The sequence below is a fragment of the Sodiomyces alkalinus genome (genome assembly GCF_003711515.1).
Source record: "Sodiomyces alkalinus F11 unplaced genomic scaffold SODALscaffold_6, whole genome shotgun sequence".
NCBI lineage: Eukaryota > Fungi > Ascomycota > Sordariomycetes > Glomerellales > Plectosphaerellaceae > Sodiomyces > Sodiomyces alkalinus.
Genome location: NW_021167084.1, coordinates 808,663 through 826,342, shown reverse-complemented (window position 1 = coordinate 826,342; position 17,680 = coordinate 808,663). Strand labels below are relative to the sequence as shown.

At 45.4% G+C, this 17,680-nt stretch overlaps 4 protein-coding genes across 4 annotated transcripts; 2 read left to right on the top strand and 2 right to left on the bottom strand.

Annotated features, from left to right (window-relative positions):
* Positions 1-1,186: 1,186 nt before the first annotated feature.
* On the top strand, positions 1,187-3,610 carry SODALDRAFT_333688 (hypothetical protein). Its single transcript, XM_028612047.1, has 3 exons — positions 1,187-1,421; positions 1,480-2,977; positions 3,049-3,610. Exons 1-3 carry the CDS (start codon positions 1,298-1,300, stop codon positions 3,497-3,499), a joined length of 2,073 nt encoding a protein of 690 aa, XP_028465729.1. The 5' UTR covers positions 1,187-1,297; the 3' UTR covers positions 3,500-3,610.
* On the bottom strand, positions 3,589-4,559 carry SODALDRAFT_333687 (histone H2B). The gene is made up of 4 exons (XM_028612046.1): positions 4,281-4,559; positions 4,117-4,188; positions 3,977-4,064; positions 3,589-3,918 (listed from the first exon to the last, which is right to left on the bottom strand). Exons 1-4 carry the CDS (start codon positions 4,447-4,449, stop codon positions 3,828-3,830), a joined length of 420 nt encoding a protein of 139 aa, XP_028465728.1. The 5' UTR covers positions 4,450-4,559; the 3' UTR covers positions 3,589-3,827.
* Positions 4,560-6,256: 1,697 nt separating this feature from the next.
* Positions 6,257-7,079, top strand: SODALDRAFT_351110 (histone H2A). Its single transcript, XM_028613516.1, has 3 exons — positions 6,257-6,366; positions 6,490-6,782; positions 6,842-7,079. Exons 1-3 carry the CDS (start codon positions 6,311-6,313, stop codon positions 6,898-6,900), a joined length of 408 nt encoding a protein of 135 aa, XP_028465727.1. The 5' UTR covers positions 6,257-6,310; the 3' UTR covers positions 6,901-7,079.
* On the bottom strand, positions 7,029-8,230 carry SODALDRAFT_333685 (LYR family protein). The gene is made up of 5 exons (XM_028612045.1): positions 8,050-8,230; positions 7,852-7,984; positions 7,672-7,750; positions 7,572-7,613; positions 7,029-7,493 (listed from the first exon to the last, which is right to left on the bottom strand). Exons 1-5 carry the CDS (start codon positions 8,070-8,072, stop codon positions 7,471-7,473), a joined length of 300 nt encoding a protein of 99 aa, XP_028465726.1. The 5' UTR covers positions 8,073-8,230; the 3' UTR covers positions 7,029-7,470.
* Positions 8,231-17,680: the final 9,450 nt, after the last annotated feature.

Below are 17,680 nucleotides of genomic sequence, written 5' to 3'. Positions count from 1 at the left end.
TAACTACGGCGGACGCGGCGGCGTCGCGTAGCTTTCGTAAGACGGCGGTACGTAAACCTCGCGCGAAACTCAGTTACTACTATTTCATATACCTAACCGGTATATCCTCTAGCTAGCTAGTACTCTTAGACTTAGGAGCCAGGCTTTTCTAAAGGGGTAACCTTAGGGTGCCGTAAAGGGTGGTAAAATAAGATATCTTCTCTAAGCTAGAAAAGGGGGCGCGCCCCCAGGACTAATATACCCACGGGTAAACCCCGTAGGATCCTCGGTATCTACGTATATAATCCTCCGGATACCCTAGTATACGCCACGGCTTCTATAGTATACCCCGTGGGTGCTATAGTATATGCCTTAGCACCTGTAAGGTACGCCCACGGTACCCGGTGGGGTTCCGAGGCGTATCACTAATTCTAAGTGTTTATAGTGTTTTAAGTGTCAGTGCGAGGGGGTAGGCGAATAATAATAATAGGGTTAAGGCGTTTAGGGTAAGGTTCTTCGAACTAATCGTCTAGTAAAAAGATCCTATAAGTGTTCTAGATACTAGCTGGTTATTATATATATTATCTCGTCTTAATAAGAGTAATAAGGTCTTTAACGAGAGGGTGGTAGTAGTCTTAGATTTTACTCCGTGATACTTATCTTCGGGGTCTAGCTTTTCTAACTTATCTTAAAGGAAGAGGCCCCTTACGATTAGGAGATTACCTATTAGTAAAGGGGCTATACTCACAGATATTAATATTAAAAGTATTACCCGCTAAGCCTCGTAAAGAAGTATCACGACCTGCTTATAGGGTCTATAAAGGTCCTTACTAGACTATCGGGTCCTCTTATAAGGTATCGTTATTTCGCTCCCACGCTCAGTATTAGCTTTTTATTAAGTCTACTAGGGGTTAGTTACCCTAATCTGGGTAAGCTACTCTCGGCGGTCTTATCTTTTCTTCGCCGTTATATAAGAATCTATTTTAATTAGTAGTGGGGGTTATAAGCCCCCTATCGAGTCTATTCTATATCCGGAATCTAACTCTATCGCGATCTAATCGGTTTCTTCTATTCCTATAATTACCATCCGGTCTTTCCCGGTATCCACCCCTGTCATATCCTGATCCCCGAGCTCCGAAGCCCTTAGTCAGGCATGGTCTGCCATGCATGGTCTGTGCCCATGCGACAACCTGTAACTCCTCCTTGCCCCCTCGTGTCCATCAACAAACGTGTTCGGGAATTACAGTACCCTGGAGCATCTGCCTAATGAAACTCCTGGCACCCCTCCAATTGCGACCTACCAACCTTCCGGCGTGTTATGCCGCGGTCAAGTACGAAGAGGGGAGGCTACCGAGCATCGCCTCGCAATGGCAAATTCCGCATTAGTACAAAATCCGATTGTCCGGCGTCGAACCAACAAGAATTACGGGGGTCATCGACAGGTCAGTGGACTCTTGGTTAGGAATGTTATTGGATCTGACAAAGGCCGCCACACTGCAGCATTCACGTTAGCAGACGAAGCGCGCAGTACGGCTCATGGACAGGATGCCTGGAGCAGGGAGTCTCGTCTGCGTAGTCGACCTGTTTGCTTTGTCAGTGCGGGGGCTGTTGACCCTACGGGACAACTCGAACAACAGCTCCAACAAAAGGCTAGCAACGCTCTAGAAGAACTGTCGCAGCGGTCTAACGAGCATGAAGACGAACCTGCGAGCAATATGACACCAAAGTCTGGACCGGCAACAGCCACCCTCGAGACAGAGTTAACGAAAAGTAGTTATTCTTTCGAGTCGATTTCACGTAGTGACCAAGGCCAGTTGGAAACTTCGGTGTCACGGAGTGCCTCAAACATACCGGCAGCTCCCTCGGGCCTAGACCTTATGAGCGGTTATTTGGAACCTAAATCTATTGTCGCAAGTGAAGCGGACGTTCCGGGCTCATCGAAGACCAACTCGGACCCGGCGAGTCTCTCGCTTTTCTTTGTTGATACGACACGCGATTCGTCGTATCGTGACCGAATCCCAGTACAGGGAACAACATCCTACGCATCGGACGACCCTGACGCGGATTCCAGCGAAGAAGTTATCTTATTCAAAGGACGTAATCATCCACGCAAACCCAAATCTCCGGTAGCCCAGGCATTTGACTTGGCGAAGCTACGTTCGGAGATCCACGTCGTCAGCGAAGCCGCCTGCACCAGTGCCATCAAGAGAACGTTAGAAGACGATTCCCCGAAAACATTCCACAACCACGAACCAGCATCCAAAAACATCAGCAAGGAGAAGAGGCGAAAAGCCCGGAAAAAATGCATTACTCGACCACGTTCCGTAGTAAAAAAGGAGGACGAAGTGCTAGCAGACTACATCGCAAATATGAGACAATATGAAAGCGAGGATAAAGCGGACCTCAGCGATCTCGATGGCTTGATCCGGACTCTCGACAGCACCCAAAAAGAGTCTCCAATCGAAGATCATTGTTTGGCTGGTGGCACTGGTGCAGAGCAAAGGGTAGAGATGTCCTCAGGAATATCCCTTGGTAATTTCGATGCCGAGATGCGTACGACAGACGCAACACGCAGCCATGATACAGAACCAGCCGACAAGGATTCCCCTCCAAGCATTCATTCACCAAGCGACGACGATATAGCAGAAGAGGAAGACTTTGTCGCGATGTGCTCCCTGAACAGGATGGGAATAGGTCCCGTCGATACCGACTACATGAGCTGGGACGTGACTCCAGAGAGCAGGCGCAAACAGAAGAAAAGCAAATTACCTCAATTTGGTATCTCTGACTCAGAACTCGAGGGGCAGATGCAGACAGCATTCAACCGGAACAGATTAAAGAAAGCCGAGAGAAAGAGGGAGCGTCAGGAACTCCGAGCATTGGGTCTTCTTGGCCGCAAGACTGAGCCACAAGACCTACGAGCGAAGTATCCCCACCGCATGGCTCTTGATCAGATTGCGGATGAACTGAGGTCATTTCTCCTTGGTGCCCAGAGCAGGAAAGTATTTCCCTATTCAGGAGGTCAGGAAGGAAAAGGAAGAAAGGGGCATTATACTGACTGCCAAACAGTTCAACATTGCCTCCGATGGACAACCACGCCCGAAAGGTCATTCATGAATTAGCTAACAAGTTCTACATCAAGTCGAAATCGACCGGGGCTGGAAACCAGCGCCGTCCTACACTTACCCGGACTGTGAGAACGTTTAAGTACTCGGAAGACGTTTTTGACGTGGCCATATCTCAAGTCGCCCGTAAATATTACCCTACGCGCGATATTGCGGGCAGCACAGCTTTGCAAAAGAGTTCGGGCCGACGAGGTGCTGGGCATTCCGCCACTAGCTATCGCGACGGTGAGGTTGTCGGGGGCTCGGCACCAGAACTTGGCCAGGAAAATCGTGGGCGAGCCATGCTCGAGAGAATGGGTTGGAGTAATGGCACAGCTTTGGGCACCATGACGAACAAGGGCATTTTGCAGCCTGTTGCCCACGTCGTGAAGCTGGGAAAGGCCGGGCTTGGTTAGCCATCCATCCTGTGCGAGACACAAACTGGCTAAATTGTCAAGGGCAGGTTTGAAGTAGTGGAAGTCGGGTGATAGTAAAAGACGTAGAGTTCATGTGTTAATAAACCGTTGATTTGCTCGATTTCATTCGCCCGAGACCCTGTTCTCGAGGTATTGTACAACCGCAAACCCCGTATTGACCGTGTGAAGACAATGCCCCCAAAAAGCAAACCATAACGCATTAAGAGACCCAGACGGAACAATGTACCGAAGGCCTCACCATAGCACCCATGCCAAGAAATCCAATGCCGAAAGAGAGAAAAAGACAAAGCAGCAAACCCAAATGACTTTACTTGGTGGATGACGAGTACTTCGTGACAGCCTTGGTTCCTTCCGAAACCGCATGCTTGGCTAGCTCGCCGGGGAGGATAAGCCGAACACTAGAGAAGCCCGGTTAGCATGGTGGGCTGCATTGCGTGGCGCGGGAGAGAAACTCACGAGGTCTGGATTTCCCGAGAAGAAATGGTGGACTTCTTGTTGTATGCCGCAAGCTTGCTGGCCTCGGTGGCGACTCGCTCAAAGATGTCTGCAGAAGATTAGCACGCAGCTAGATGCCGGGACTGTTCCGATGGACATACCGTTGACGAAAGAGTTCAGGATGGACATAGCGCGGTTGGAGATACCGGTGTCAGGATGGACCTGCTTGAGGACTGCAGCGATGATGATATCAGTAACGTGTCGACAAAAAATGCTGGAAATGGAGATAGATATGCGGCGCCCGAAATGTAATTCCGCAACATACCCTTGTAGATGTAGGAGGAATAAGTCTCCTTGCGCGTCTTGGTCCTCTTCTTCTTATCGCCGCTGGCAGCTGTCTTCTTGCCGGCATCCTTTTTCTCGGGAGCCTTGGAGGCAGTCGCTGGCGTCTTGGACGCGCTGGCAGGCTTCTTGTCGGCAGCTTTGGGAGGCATTTTGAAGGTGGGAGAGAAAAAAATGCGATGTTGTGTGGTCAAGAAATTGGTAATGGAAGTTGGAGATGGATACGTTAAGGTGGTTGTTGCGATCAATCAAAGTAGGGGGATGGAAAAGTGTTCGTGAATGGAGAGAGTGTTGGGGGGGCGCCTTGGGTTTTTGTAGCTGGACGCGACGCATACTAGCGCCTTTACTGATCTGATGCGTGTATGGGGGCTGATTTGGGGAAAAAGGGACGCGTTCGCGAATGGGTGACCGGACCGCCTCCCTTGCTCCGCCAAGCCACAATCGAGGGTCTAAAAACAACGTCAATTTTAAGTCCCGCTTACGGAAAACACAGCCTTGTTATTGGTTCTCAACTGTAAAGTTTAGCGGTCACCAATCAGGTAATTAAGGTGCGCAGTTGGGAGAAGAGGGGGGGTCGTGCAAGCCCATTACCTACCACGTACCTAACGTTTATCTTACCGGTGGCACTCCCCAAAAGTCATCCCAAACCCTACCAAACCGAGTTCGAGTTTTACTCAACTGGTCTTCGCTTCACATAGTGCAGTCATGTACAGAGTATTGTACTTTGAATAAGGTGAAATTGTTCTGCTTTCACAGGACACTGACGACAAACCGACTCCCAGTCGGCGACAACGATCGCTTGGGAGTGTGCTTAAGGCTGACTTCTTGGAACTCAAAATATTGAAGTAACGAAGAGGAGACATCATGATGTGATCGGAGTCTAATCTGTAGTTGAGGTCCTCGACGAGGAACAATAACAATGAACCAGCACGTGTCATATTAATAGTGGCCGGTTATAACTCTGCTGCATCTACGAAATGTCCTCGGGAGATGTGTGGGCGTTAACTGGCCTTAAACTGACTTGATCAGCAAGACTTCCATCCTTCACCCAGCGATACTAGACACCTCCATCGTACACTACATGACTCCTGGTATTGATACGAACTGTCCGTCGAATTTGTCTTATACCACTGCCCCGCAAAAGAGCCGAGCCGTTGTTGTTTGGCCCTCGTCTCCGGATCCGAAGCGGTACGTATGCCTGGGTATATTCGTACAAAACCCATCCGCCACTTTGCTACGAGCCACGGAGCCGGCATGGGCAATGTGGAAGCCAAGCTCCCTCGACATAGGATATCGGGACGCTCTTGGGACCAGCCATCCAGGAATGAGAATCGGGTTGAACATAATTTACATATCCGTACTCCATACTTCGCGTATGTTCAATGCCCCACTTGTCTACCTAATATCTGGAACGGAGTACGAATTGCATAACTCGGCACGCATCGCATAACCCGGCACGCATCGCATATTCCGAGTAAGCCGACCCGCCTGCCACATGAAGCCATCCAGATCCAGCCACCTTTCTTGTGAATATTTTCAGAAAGGGATAGTCTTTCCGGCGTGGTGTAGAATGTTTCAAAAGGCCAGAGTAAAATCATAGTTTGCCAATATAAGGTAAAACATGCTGTCGAACGAGGCCAGCCATGTGTGGTTTGTCGATGACTGAAACAGGTCGCTGGACATAAGGGGGCAGGGACGTACGTACCTCATGCGTTTATGTCATATAGGTACACGGCATTGTCCTCAAATCCAAAATAAAAATAAAGGGCCCAGAAAAAGTGAGGTGACAACATCACGTGTCCACTTTGGGATTAGCGCCAAAACACGGTATGGTGATCTGGGAAGTCAATGCTCTAACGCGAAAACTACTTAATTTGTCTACCCCCCTTCAACATCCACTTGCCCTCTTCATCTCACATTTCCATCCTCGACCGCATCACAAATCGCGCCTCTATACACGCCTTACATCTCAACTATTCCTTAGTTACCACCCATTCTCACAAAACCATCAAAATGACTGGAGGCGGCAAATCCGGCGGCAAGGCCAGCGGTTCCAAGAACACGCAATCGTAAGTTTGTTGATTCCCCTGCTTTCCCCCCACGCGTTGTCCCAGATGTCGGCGCTGTGTGTCCAAGCCGCATTTCATGCAACGAACCTTCTTGAGCTTGCTCTCAACTGACACGTGCGATAGTCGTTCTTCCAAGGCTGGACTGGCGTTCCCCGTCGGCCGTGTTCATCGTCTGCTTCGCAAGGGAAACTATGCCCAGCGCGTTGGTGCCGGTGCTCCCGTCTACCTCGCCGCCGTACTAGAGTACCTCGCTGCCGAAATTCTTGAGTTGGCTGGCAACGCCGCTCGCGACAACAAGAAGACACGTATCATTCCTCGTCACCTTCAGCTCGCGATCCGCAATGACGAGGAGTTGAACAAGCTCTTGGGCCACGTCACTATTGCCCAAGGCGGCGTCCTCCCCAACATTCATCAGAGTGAGTACCTTGTTATCATCACATGGGTGAATAGTGGGCAGTGCTAATATCCGCTATAGACCTACTGCCCAAGAAGACCGGTGGCAAGGGTGGCAAGCCCGCTAGCCAACCACTCTAAGTTCTGCTTTTATTTTCGCGTTCATTTCCGGTTCATTGCTTTGGGTTGGCATGCCATTGGGGTCCGGGTCCAGGGTTCAGGGTCGTTTTTGTTTTGCGGTTTATCTGCGTTTGGGTTGTACAATAATCCCCATGGCTTATGGTCGTTATGGTCATGAATGAAAATACATTTTTAAGATGCAAACGTCCCATTTACATTCGTAATTGCGTCTGCCCCGCCACTATTGTCTTCTGGTTGTTCGCAATATGATTTTACAACTCCACACTTATCTGTTGACGAATCCGCAAGGCTGGTATGCATTGTCAATTTGTATTTTTGAGTTATGGCATGGTGCCATTTCGGCATATGGAAAGTTGAAGCTTGGTGCGGAGCATATCTTCGGTTCAGAGCGACGGAGACAGCGACGGAGACCGTCGACCGTGGACCAGGGATTACGCGTCAGATCATTCAAGCCACAATGTCCTGAAATCGCAGCCCTGCTTTGTGATCCTCCGCCAGTAATTTAATTTCTATCTTATTCCCATCTTATGTACCGTGCAGACCCTTTTCCTTTCCATTACAATACATGCTTCAGAACTTGATGGGCGGTGGGGCTGTTGTTGAAGTGCTTAGCATGGGCACAGATTGTTTGATGGATGCATGGGACGCTGGGGAATGGAAATGAGTCTTACGGTCAGTGATAGGGGGAGGAAGGTTGCGTTCATATTTCGACCCTGGACACGGTGAGTATAGCGCCAAAATGATGAAATAAAGTGTTCATCATGTTCATACCTCCTGGGGCCGTGGGGGGGATATACGGATCGGGATGCTTCCATCGTTCCAGTAGCTTTTCTGTCTCGGCTAGAAGCTCCTGCAGTTCGCACGCGTTCGCATGCGTATGTCAGCTACTGCTAGGGACCTGTAGAAAACATTCGGTGGGAGATGGTGGGAGATCAGAGGCCGCAGCCGTACCCTCTTCTGTCGTGGATCCGTGACATGGCGATTGGCCTCGAAGAGCGACCGAATATACAGGGCTTGTCCTCTCCAGAGATGACGGTGAACCGCCCAATCGAGGGAAAGCTTTAAGGACCGTCGATAGAGCGACCTGGGTTAATGTCCGGTTAGGGTTGTAATTCGGGAAGCTGAAAGCACGGGGGTGTGGTCTCTCACAGTGCAGCTTGACGCGTCGACATGGCGCAATCCGTATATCGAGTAATTCAAAACTATTCTGCCGGGCGCTGCAGAATAGGAGAGAAACTAAACGTGGTGGTTGACGGACTGCAACGCGCACCTAGTTGCGGCGGGAAATGCAGGACTACGTAAAGTTGCGTAGATGCCAGCAGGTCGCCGGTCATTTCTGCAGCATGGCTTGAAAGTGATTGCCTAACATCTTAGGCAGCGGATCCATCAAAAAATGGCACAGGGGACACACGCCTAATGGGTATAGGGCACGTGATATGATATGGGCTGCATTGTTGAGATGTCTTACTCGGCCACTTCCCGTGCCATGTCCTGTCGCACGTCAAATAGCACTTGTATCTTGTCGCATGGGCACACGGAACACGACGTGGTCCCTAGGGGATCCATAGGGGATCCACGCTATGACTAAGGGCTTCGGATCTCGGGGACCTCGGGCATCAGGATATAATAAGGGAGGATACCGGAAAAGACCGGATAGGATCTAAATGATATAGTACCTATAATAGAGTCTTCACCACCTAAATTAAGGATATAAGAGACTTATATAGATATAACTTATTATAATATATATACACGAGTTTTCTGCTCTACTAAGTTAATTATATAAGTGCTATTTTAACGTGCGATAGTTATAAGCCCGGTTTATAACGTCTAAATAATAGATATTAATAAGGCTACCCCTATTCCACTATAAAAGTAATTATATTTATATAAGCACTTTTAAATAACTATTATCGACCTAATTAGACTAATTAAGCGATTAATTAACCTACTAACCTATCTATTAATTAATTAACCGATAAGTAAGTAAAGATATCTTCTAACGTATCTAACACCGAATAGAAGGCGGCCGCTACTACCCTTATTAACTAAAGGGATTAGGCAGTTTAGGAGCGCGCGGTACACGGTAAATCGGCCTCCTGCTAGGATAACTACCTTAATCTAAAGCTAAGCGATAAGGAGGCTAACGCTTATCTCCTCCTTATACCTACGCCGCCTAACGTCCGTAAATATAAAGCCCTTACTATAGACCCCGAGGCGGAGGAGGCCACGGCCACCCCGTCTTCTACTATCACGGTTACTCTGTCTTCTACTATTACGCTAAAGGGCGATAAGGCTATAGACGCTACGGACGCCGTAGCCACGGCTACCACGGCTAGTACTATAACGGCCACGGCTACTGGTAAAAGGAAAACGGCCGCTTGCTAGAAGGTTATAGCCGTAACAAAAGAACCACTAACTAGGACGCCTATATCTATTCATAACCTCTCTAAAAAAGGGCGTACGCACTACCTATAAGATCGCCGCGTATACCGCGAAGAAAAGGTAGACTATAACGCGTAGTAGAAGGAGTTTAACAAGGTACGCTTCTATATTAAAAGGACTATCTATACTACGTTATATAGCCTCCTAGTCTAGCTATAGGACGATACTATAAATAACCTATAGGCCTGGATTACTCTCCTACACGCGTATATAGAATTAATACCTATAGACCTCCGTAAGGAAGCCCTAGTCCTATACTAACGATATACTACGCCTATAAAGGCTATACCTAAGGATATAGACGCCTGGGTGGTAAGCTAGAAAATAGCGATAATATACTATAAATATATAGGCGTTTTAGAGCTATTAAGCGCGGACTATTAGGTAGAAGACGCGTTAAAAGCTATTAGACCTATCGCCTAGGAATAGAGTAATAACTACCTAGTAAATAACTACGATAAGATTACGGAAAACGAGCTAATGATTAACGACTTCGTAAAGGCTTTATATACGGTTCTTAGTAATATGAAAAGCCTATAATCCTCCGCTATAAAGCCTAAAGTCGGGAGAGGCACTTTTAATACCCTTAGGAACCTCCCCGATACTAAGGATACTACTAATAATAAAGATAATAAGAAGCGTCCTTATAGTAACACGTCCGTAAAGGCTATCCCTCCCGTAATAAGGAGGCCTTATAAGATATATAAGAACCCCTATACCACCGCCGCCTACTAGTATATAAGGCCGGATATACGCCCTTATACCTAGCGTGGCCGCGAAGATATTATAAAGGTTATAGAAAAGAAGATACGTAACTATAATTTTAAAAGCCGTGTGGATACCGCGATATAGAAAAGGCGGGAAGTAGTAGCTACTACCGCTAATAAGATAGAGGAAGTCTAGGAAGATTAACTTTATAATACTACGCCTATGACTATAATAGTTTATAAAGACCTGTCCGTTACCGCGACGGGACTAAGAGCCTACCTAACCTAAGGGGTAGCGTGTTATCGTATAACGATACTATTAAGATTATAATAAGAATAAGGGGTATCCCTTTCTATTAACTAAGCTAGAGCGTTATTATACTACGCGATCCTAGACTTAGGATTATTAATCTATATCTTTAATAATTAAGGCCGTTTTACGGCTATTAGACTACCCACGGATACTTTATCTTTATCCCTTTAGGTGGGTACTTATAAGGCTTCTATCCTCGGATACGGAGACGTTAAACTATATATATAATTCTTATCGGGCACGAAGAGGCTATTACGCCTCCGTGACATTATATACTATAAGGAATTTATTACTAATATTATCTCGGAATACTAGCTACGCCTATAAGGTTACTACTAGAATACCGTAAATGATACAATTATTAGCTCCGCCAATAACCGGCCTATCTATAAGCTACTAGATATCTATAGCCAGTATATAATCGAGCGCGCGGAAGCTATAGCCGCTACCGTGTTCGCGGTCTCGGTAAGGCACCCGCGCGATAACCCGTATAGAAGATCACGATAACCGCGGTAACCGTAGAAGACCACGGTATAACGGTAGTATAAACGCCTCGGCTATTACGGTACCGATACTCTCGCGAAGATTATTAATGCTACTTAGGGGGTAAAGATAAAGGGGCCTCGTATAACGGACTATAACGCGTATAGGTAATCGTAAGTGCCTACGTAGATCCGGTGGATACTATCCTTTTACCAGTTAAAGCCCGGAGAGGCCCTGGCTATTAACTTTTATAATCTAGAAGAGGCGGAGTCGTTAGCTGGCGGCCTGTATAAGTCTATTATATTTATTATAGACGTGTATATAGGTTATACGTGGGATTACTACCTATAGAAGAGAGACTAAGGCTTTATCCTATATGCATTAAAAGACGTTTTTGCCCTGCTTAAGACTTAATTCGATATCCGGCTATATATCCTATAAGCCGATTCTAAGATATTTTATTACCTCGAAGTCGTTACTTTCCTCGCTATTAAGGGGGTAGAAGGCTAGCTGTCGGTACTATATTTATAGGATTAAAACGGCGTTATAGAATAGATTAGAGGTATTATTAAGAAAGGGGCGAGGGCTATAAGGATTAGAGCTAATCTGTCTATATTTATCTAGCCTAAGATCTTTAAGACTACTATATATCTATATAATAGGACGCTACGATATATTAACGGCTAGCGAACGCCATACGAAGGCCTACGCGGCCGTTAACCTAACCTTACGCACCTATAAGCTTACGGCTATAAAGCCTTTATAAAAACACGGGATACCTAAGCTAAAAGAAACCGCCTATAAAGGCTAGAACCGAAGGTATAGATCGGTTATTATATCGGATACTAATCCTCGAATAGCTTCTGTATTTAGCTATTATACCTAACGGATATTATTACCACGAGAGATATAGTCTTTAATAAAGATAAGATATTCGACGGTAGGATTAAAATACTATAAGCTATAGCTTCCGCTAAAGAAATCAGGGAACGTCTATAATCTATCCGTATCACCTAATCTAATAAGACCGCGAGTAGGCTATTATTAAGGGGTATAGCCGTAGACGTATTAGATCTTAAGTCAGAAGACTCTAACGCTACCGCTATTACTACGGGTAAAGGCGACGCTACCGCTATTACTATGGACGAAGGCGAGGCCGTCGCTATTACTACGAGAAAGGCTACTACTATTACTATAGGTAAGGTTCTAAATCTATAGCCTAATACCTAGGCTATGGATTTAGAACCTCGTAACTCTAACGCTACCGCTATTACTACGGGAGAGGCTATTACTATTACTATAGACTATATTACCGCTATTATTATAGGCACCACTATTACTGCAGATACTACTATTATTATAGGCGAAGACTATACTACCGCTATTATTATAGAAGAGGCTACCGCTATTACTGCGGACACTTTACAGTTTACTACTACGAGGTTTAAACCGTTTCCCACGCCTTTAATATCCCCGGAAATCCCGCGCGCGCGTTCCTTATAGCGTTAGCGGTGGTTAGGGGCGTTAAGGTGAAAGAATACGATAACCACTAACGGATAGCTAGGGATACCCCTAGGGGGTGCTTATCGGCCGCGCGCCTATTACCCGCACGCCTATCTATTATAAGTATCTATAAGACTAAGAAGGTATAGAACGATAACACCTAAAAGGCGTTTTTTAAGGCTAGAAGGACTTATAACCCTATACGCGCGAGGAAGTAAGCTATTAACAACGATATTAGTGCTATAGATTCCCCTTATACCTCCTAGCCGCTATCGCTATCGCACGTGACCCGTAAGGATCTCCCGCCTCTACTAAACCACCACCACGATATACGCATCTACCTATTACGGGAGTAGTGGTTATAGGCTAAGGGGGAATACCTTAAGGGGTATTAATAGATAGGCTACTAGTAGGAGGTGGGTAGTAATTAGGCTAATAAGTAATAAGTCCTCGTCTATAGGTAAGTATACACCTATAAATATGACGGCTTATTAAAAGTTGTTCACGTATTAAGGCCGAAAATATAGATTATTCGAACTAAGGAGAGAAAGGAGGAAGGGAAAAGCCTACGCGGTGTGTAGGCGGCTAAGTATATATAGAATCGCACGGACCTCGCTCGCTAGGGGGTCTATGCTTTTTAATCCCGGCCACTGCCGGGGACTGTTCTGCGGGCTATAGCCCGTAATATACCCCCCCCCCCCGGCCGGAGGCGAGGTCGCGGTCGTGTTATAGTCGTACGGTCGTGACCTTATATTACTCTGGCCTCCCTATATAGAATCTGAAAATAGCTTCCTTTATTCGGCTTCATTAAAGGCTCCTTCGAAGGGAGGTAATCCGTAGTAGCTAAGATCCTTTTAAAGCTAAAATAGTATAAAGGAGCTCTTATATAGCGGTGCTATCGCGGGCTCCTCGCCGGCGTACGTGCTTATTATAAACGATATATCTGCCGAATATATAACCAGGGGTCGTTCCTTCTACCTAAAAAGCGTAGGAAGAGTAGTAAAATAAACCTCCCACTATTCCTTGTTTTTCCCTATTTTCTTCCCCCTCTATAGCTTCTTTTTAGGCATTGTTTTTAATTAATTCTTTTTATACCGTGAGTAGCCCTAAGCTACCTTATAGGTCCTTTAACAGTATAACTAATATCGCCGAGTAATAGCTTATCTATTAGGCCGCCTATATCCTCTTTACCGTGAGTTAGCCCGCCCCTCGCTTATAGTTTAGCGCTATAGCTAACCGTTAATAGATATCGGACTTTACCTCGCCTAGTAAACGCCCTTATAAGGGTAGTAATGATAACGATATAAGTCCCGCCCGTGTTATTATCGGTTATAAGGTCGGCCGTAACTAATACTAAGTAGACTCTAACCCCCCCTCCTAAGAAGCGTAGAGCCCCTAAGAACCCGCCTAGTCTTTACCGCCTAGCTCCCTACGCGTAGTATACTATTAGGTAGTGTAAATAAGAATATAGCGTTAAGTATTACTACTAATCGGGCCCTAGCGTGGATAGGGCCGATGCTAAGTATTATAAGTATTCCTGCCGAATATATAAGTACTCCCCTATAGGTAGTCCTTATTAGGTATATAGTAACTATAACTATTAAGCGATATAGCTCCCCGCCGCCGCCTATAACACCGCTAACGCCCTATAGGATACCGCTTATACTATAAACGAGGATAATAATAATAAGGATATAAGTTTATATCGGTCTCTCGTGTCGCGATTTCCGTGCTAACCGTCCACGTAGAATCGCCGCTAGTTTTAGGAAGTATATGGTCGCTTCTAAGTTACCCTTAGTTAGGCTAAATCGGGCTAGAGTGTTATAGGTCCCTCGTACGCTCCCGCTCCCGTTATCGCCCTTACCGCTATCGTCGCTCCCGCTCCCGCTATTACTCCTACTCCCGCCGCCGCCGCTATTACTACCGAGTTCTAGGTAAGTATAGTATAAGCCCTTAATAATATCGCCGCCTCTATACGTAGTATAGATAAGACGCTTAAAGAGGTATCGTAGTAGCTAGAGGATAAGAATAACGATATTACTATAATATCGTAAGAGGTTTATAACCTCTCCTACTCTATCCGCCGCGTTTATAAGTATTATATAGCTGTAACCCCTTTCGCTACTAGGGATAATCCGGGGGCTACTCCCGAGGCTACGCCTGTCTCGGCTCCTCCTTAGGAGGAGTTATAGGTAGGTACCGCTAAGGATAGCGTGGCCTTATAAGAGGAGGAGCTAAAAAAGGGGGAGGTTATAGAGGAGTAAGTCGTTTATATCGTTTTTAGGGGTTTACTTAGTTCTTTTCCACTCTTAAGTTAAGTAGCGCGGGGGTACGACTCTAATATAATCTCGCTCTTAATCCTTATCCTCCTCGCCGCTATATCGGCCTTTTTTCGCGTCCGTGTCGCCTTTATATATTATTATAAAGGTCCGTCGTTTAATTATACCGGGCCGTGTATTTTCTCGAATTCGTCGAGTACTTATATATCCCGTAGGCTTTTAAGCGGTTCCTATATTAGTTCTATATAGCCCTCCTATTATATTAATACTTCGCGGACCTTACCACGACCTCGCCTTCGGGTATAAGCATAGAGGACTTCCTTTACCACCTATTCCTCCTCCCTATCCAGCCCTTCGCGGATTAGTAACGGCTAGGGGTCTATTATCGCTTACCCTAATAAGGGGTCGTGGTCGGCTCGCCGTAAAAGATCTACGTGGAAACGGTTATAGATCTATAAGGGGACGTTTAATTCTACAATATAGGGGTTAATAACCTTTATAACTTTATATTTATAGTAAAGCTAGGTAAGTTTCTTCGACGGCCGTGGCGAGGAGTAATTACCGATATCTAACTATATAAGGTTATCCTTTTTAAACCTCTTAACAGGGTAACGCCGACGGTTTACTGACTCCTTTTAGCGTAGTTATATAGCGGCTATCGCGGCTTATATAAACTAGGTAGCTTCCTTAAAACGACTTAATAAGTCCTGCACAGAAGCCTCGCGCTTATCGGTCGGTATAGTCTTATTAACTTAAAGAGGATTCGCGTAGTACCCGTGCTATAGGAAGAACGGACTTATTTAGATTATCGAGTTTACCCGGTTATTTAAGGCTAGTTATATTACCGGTAATAGCGTGTCCTAATCGTTTTAGACGTAATAGGTATATACCTCTAAGTAGGCTTAAACTTCCTAATTAATACGTTTAGTACCTCCGTCCGTCTACGGGTAGTATACGGTGCTTAGTCGCTATTTAATACCTATAAGTTTATAAAAGTATCGCTAAAAGCGGTTAATCCAATTCGAACCTCTATCACTAATAATAGACTTCGGTATTCTATAGAACCTATAATAGTATAGTACAAACCATTTAGTATAGGCTTCGGTATCTATAGTATTTATCGCTTTAAGCGTTACCGATTTCGAGAGTCGGTTAGTACTTACCTATAGGTATCTATTCTTACCCTTACGGGTAGGTAGTAGGTCTATTATAAAGTCTATTATAATATCGTAGAAGATTCGCTCTAGTATAGGGAGTAGGTGTAATAATCCTCTCTTCGTACCTCTTTATACGTGGCTAGCTCAGCACGTATTATAGTTCTATATAAACCTTTTAATATCTTAATTTATACCGGGCTAAAAGAACTAATAGGTGATTAAGGTAATAGTATTATCCCTGCCTAGGTGTCCGCTTACTACTAAATCGTGGATCGCTTATACTAAACGGCCTTATAGCGGATAGCTAGCCCCGTCTTCGCTATCCCCTAATACCTATAGGCGGTCATGAAATATTAGCCGTTCTTAGTCGATTCCGTACTTAGCGATTTATATTTTACGCTTTAGCTCGGGGGGAAAACTCCGTTCTCCCGCTACTACTACGGTAAAGGCACCTTAATAACGCTTATTAGTAGCCCTAGCTTCATCCTATAATCGCTATAGGTCGGGGTTTACTTTAAAGATTATAGCTAGCTCCGGTAATATTACCCTTACTAAGTATACCCGGGGGGAGATAGCTATATCGGGGATTATCTAAATATACCTCCCCTATTCTCGGATATTAGAAGAATCCTTAGGTATATCCTACTCCTAATATAAAAGCGCGTCGGCTATAACATTATCGGCTCCTCGCTTATACTCTAATATAAAGTCGTACTAGGCGAGCTTAGCTACCTAGTAACTCTAGCACTCGGTTAGGGCCCTCTTAGGTATAAAGTATTCGAGTACTTTATAATCGGAGTAAATCTATAACCGGCTATTACCTATAAGCTCGGCTTTCTAAGCCTATAAGTAGTCTATAATCGTTAGTATCTCCTTATCGTGAATCGGGTAATTATACTCGGCGGAGTTAAGACGGCGTAAGTAGTATACGATAACGCATCTATATCCTTATTTATCTTCCTACAGGAATACGCTACCTAGCGCGAACCCTAAGTAATCCATTTCTAGCCAGGTCTTCCTTCCAGGTTACTATTATTATAGGTAAGGCTTTTCCTAGAACCTTTACTTTAGCTCCTTAAAGGCTACCTCTTATAGGGGGCCCTAGTAGAACGGGGCGTCTTTCTTTATTAGGGCTATAAGTAGCGCTATAACGGCTACGAAGTCGCGGATAAATATCCTATAGAAGTTAGCGAACCCTAGAAAACTTCGCACGCTAGTCGCGGAGACTAGCGCTTCCTAGTCTACGATAGCCTTAAGTTTCTCGGGGTCGTAAGATACCCCTTTTTCCGCCGCGACGATAAACCCTAGGTATTTAACCGTCTTAATGCTAAACTCGTACTTCTTCGGGTTAAGGTTTAGTCTAGTGTCTATAAGGGCACTAAGTACTCGCCGTACCTTCTCCTTATAGTCCTTATAAGATCCGTCTAAGTAGATTAGGATATCGTCTATATACGTGGAGATAAAATCGTTAAGGAACTCCCGTAACGATAAGTTACTATATCACTAGAATATCGTAAGCGCGCCGGTTAACTTAAAAGGGTATACTAGCTACTCGAATAGTCTAAATTAAGTACAGAATATAGTCTTATACTTATACCTAGGAGCTATCCGTATCTTATAGAAGGCGGTGATAATATCTAATTTAGTAAACCACTTCGCCTTAGCTAGGTTATATAGGGTCTTTATAATTAGGGGGAGTAGGTAGCGATCTCGCTAAGTAATTATATTTAGGGCGCGGTAGTTATAGTAAAATCGGAGGCCGCCTCCTAGCTTTTTTACGAATAACACGGGCGCGGCGGCCGCTAAGCTACTCGCACGAATAAATCCCTTATCTATTAGGTCCGTTATCGTCTTCCGTAATATAAGGAGCTTTTCACGTGATATATTATAAAG

Excerpts from the sequence above, each read along its gene's own strand:
- SODALDRAFT_351110 (XM_028613516.1), top strand. The coding sequence starts at position 6,311 with ATGACTGGAGGCGGCAAATCCGGCGGCAAGGCCAGCGGTTCCAAGAAC. Across the intron at positions 6,367-6,489 it reads GGTTCCAAGAACACGCAATC|TCGTTCTTCCAAGGCTGGAC; the intron begins GTAAGTTTGTTG and ends CACGTGCGATAG. Across the intron at positions 6,783-6,841 it reads CCTCCCCAACATTCATCAGA|ACCTACTGCCCAAGAAGACC; the intron begins GTGAGTACCTTG and ends TATCCGCTATAG.
- SODALDRAFT_333685 (XM_028612045.1), bottom strand. The coding sequence starts at position 8,072 with ATGTCGACGCGTCAAGCTGCACT. Across the intron at positions 7,751-7,851 it reads CGGATCCACGACAGAAGAGG|GAGCTTCTAGCCGAGACAGA; the intron begins GTACGGCTGCGG and ends TGCGAACTGCAG. Across the intron at positions 7,494-7,571 it reads TCCTCCCCCTATCACTGACC|CCCCACCGCCCATCAAGTTC; the intron begins GTAAGACTCATT and ends CTTCAACAACAG.
- SODALDRAFT_333687 (XM_028612046.1), bottom strand. The coding sequence starts at position 4,449 with ATGCCTCCCAAAGCTGCCGACAAGAAGCCTGCCAGCGCGTCCAAGACG. Across the intron at positions 4,065-4,116 it reads CCTGAACTCTTTCGTCAACG|ACATCTTTGAGCGAGTCGCC; the intron begins GTATGTCCATCG and ends AATCTTCTGCAG. Across the intron at positions 3,919-3,976 it reads TCTCGGGAAATCCAGACCTC|TGTTCGGCTTATCCTCCCCG; the intron begins GTGAGTTTCTCT and ends GGGCTTCTCTAG.
- SODALDRAFT_333688 (XM_028612047.1), top strand. The coding sequence starts at position 1,298 with ATGCCGCGGTCAAGTACGAAGAGGGGAGGCTACCGAGCATCGCCTCGC. Across the intron at positions 1,422-1,479 it reads ATTACGGGGGTCATCGACAG|CATTCACGTTAGCAGACGAA; the intron begins GTCAGTGGACTC and ends GCCACACTGCAG. Across the intron at positions 2,978-3,048 it reads CTCCTTGGTGCCCAGAGCAG|TTCAACATTGCCTCCGATGG; the intron begins GAAAGTATTTCC and ends ACTGCCAAACAG.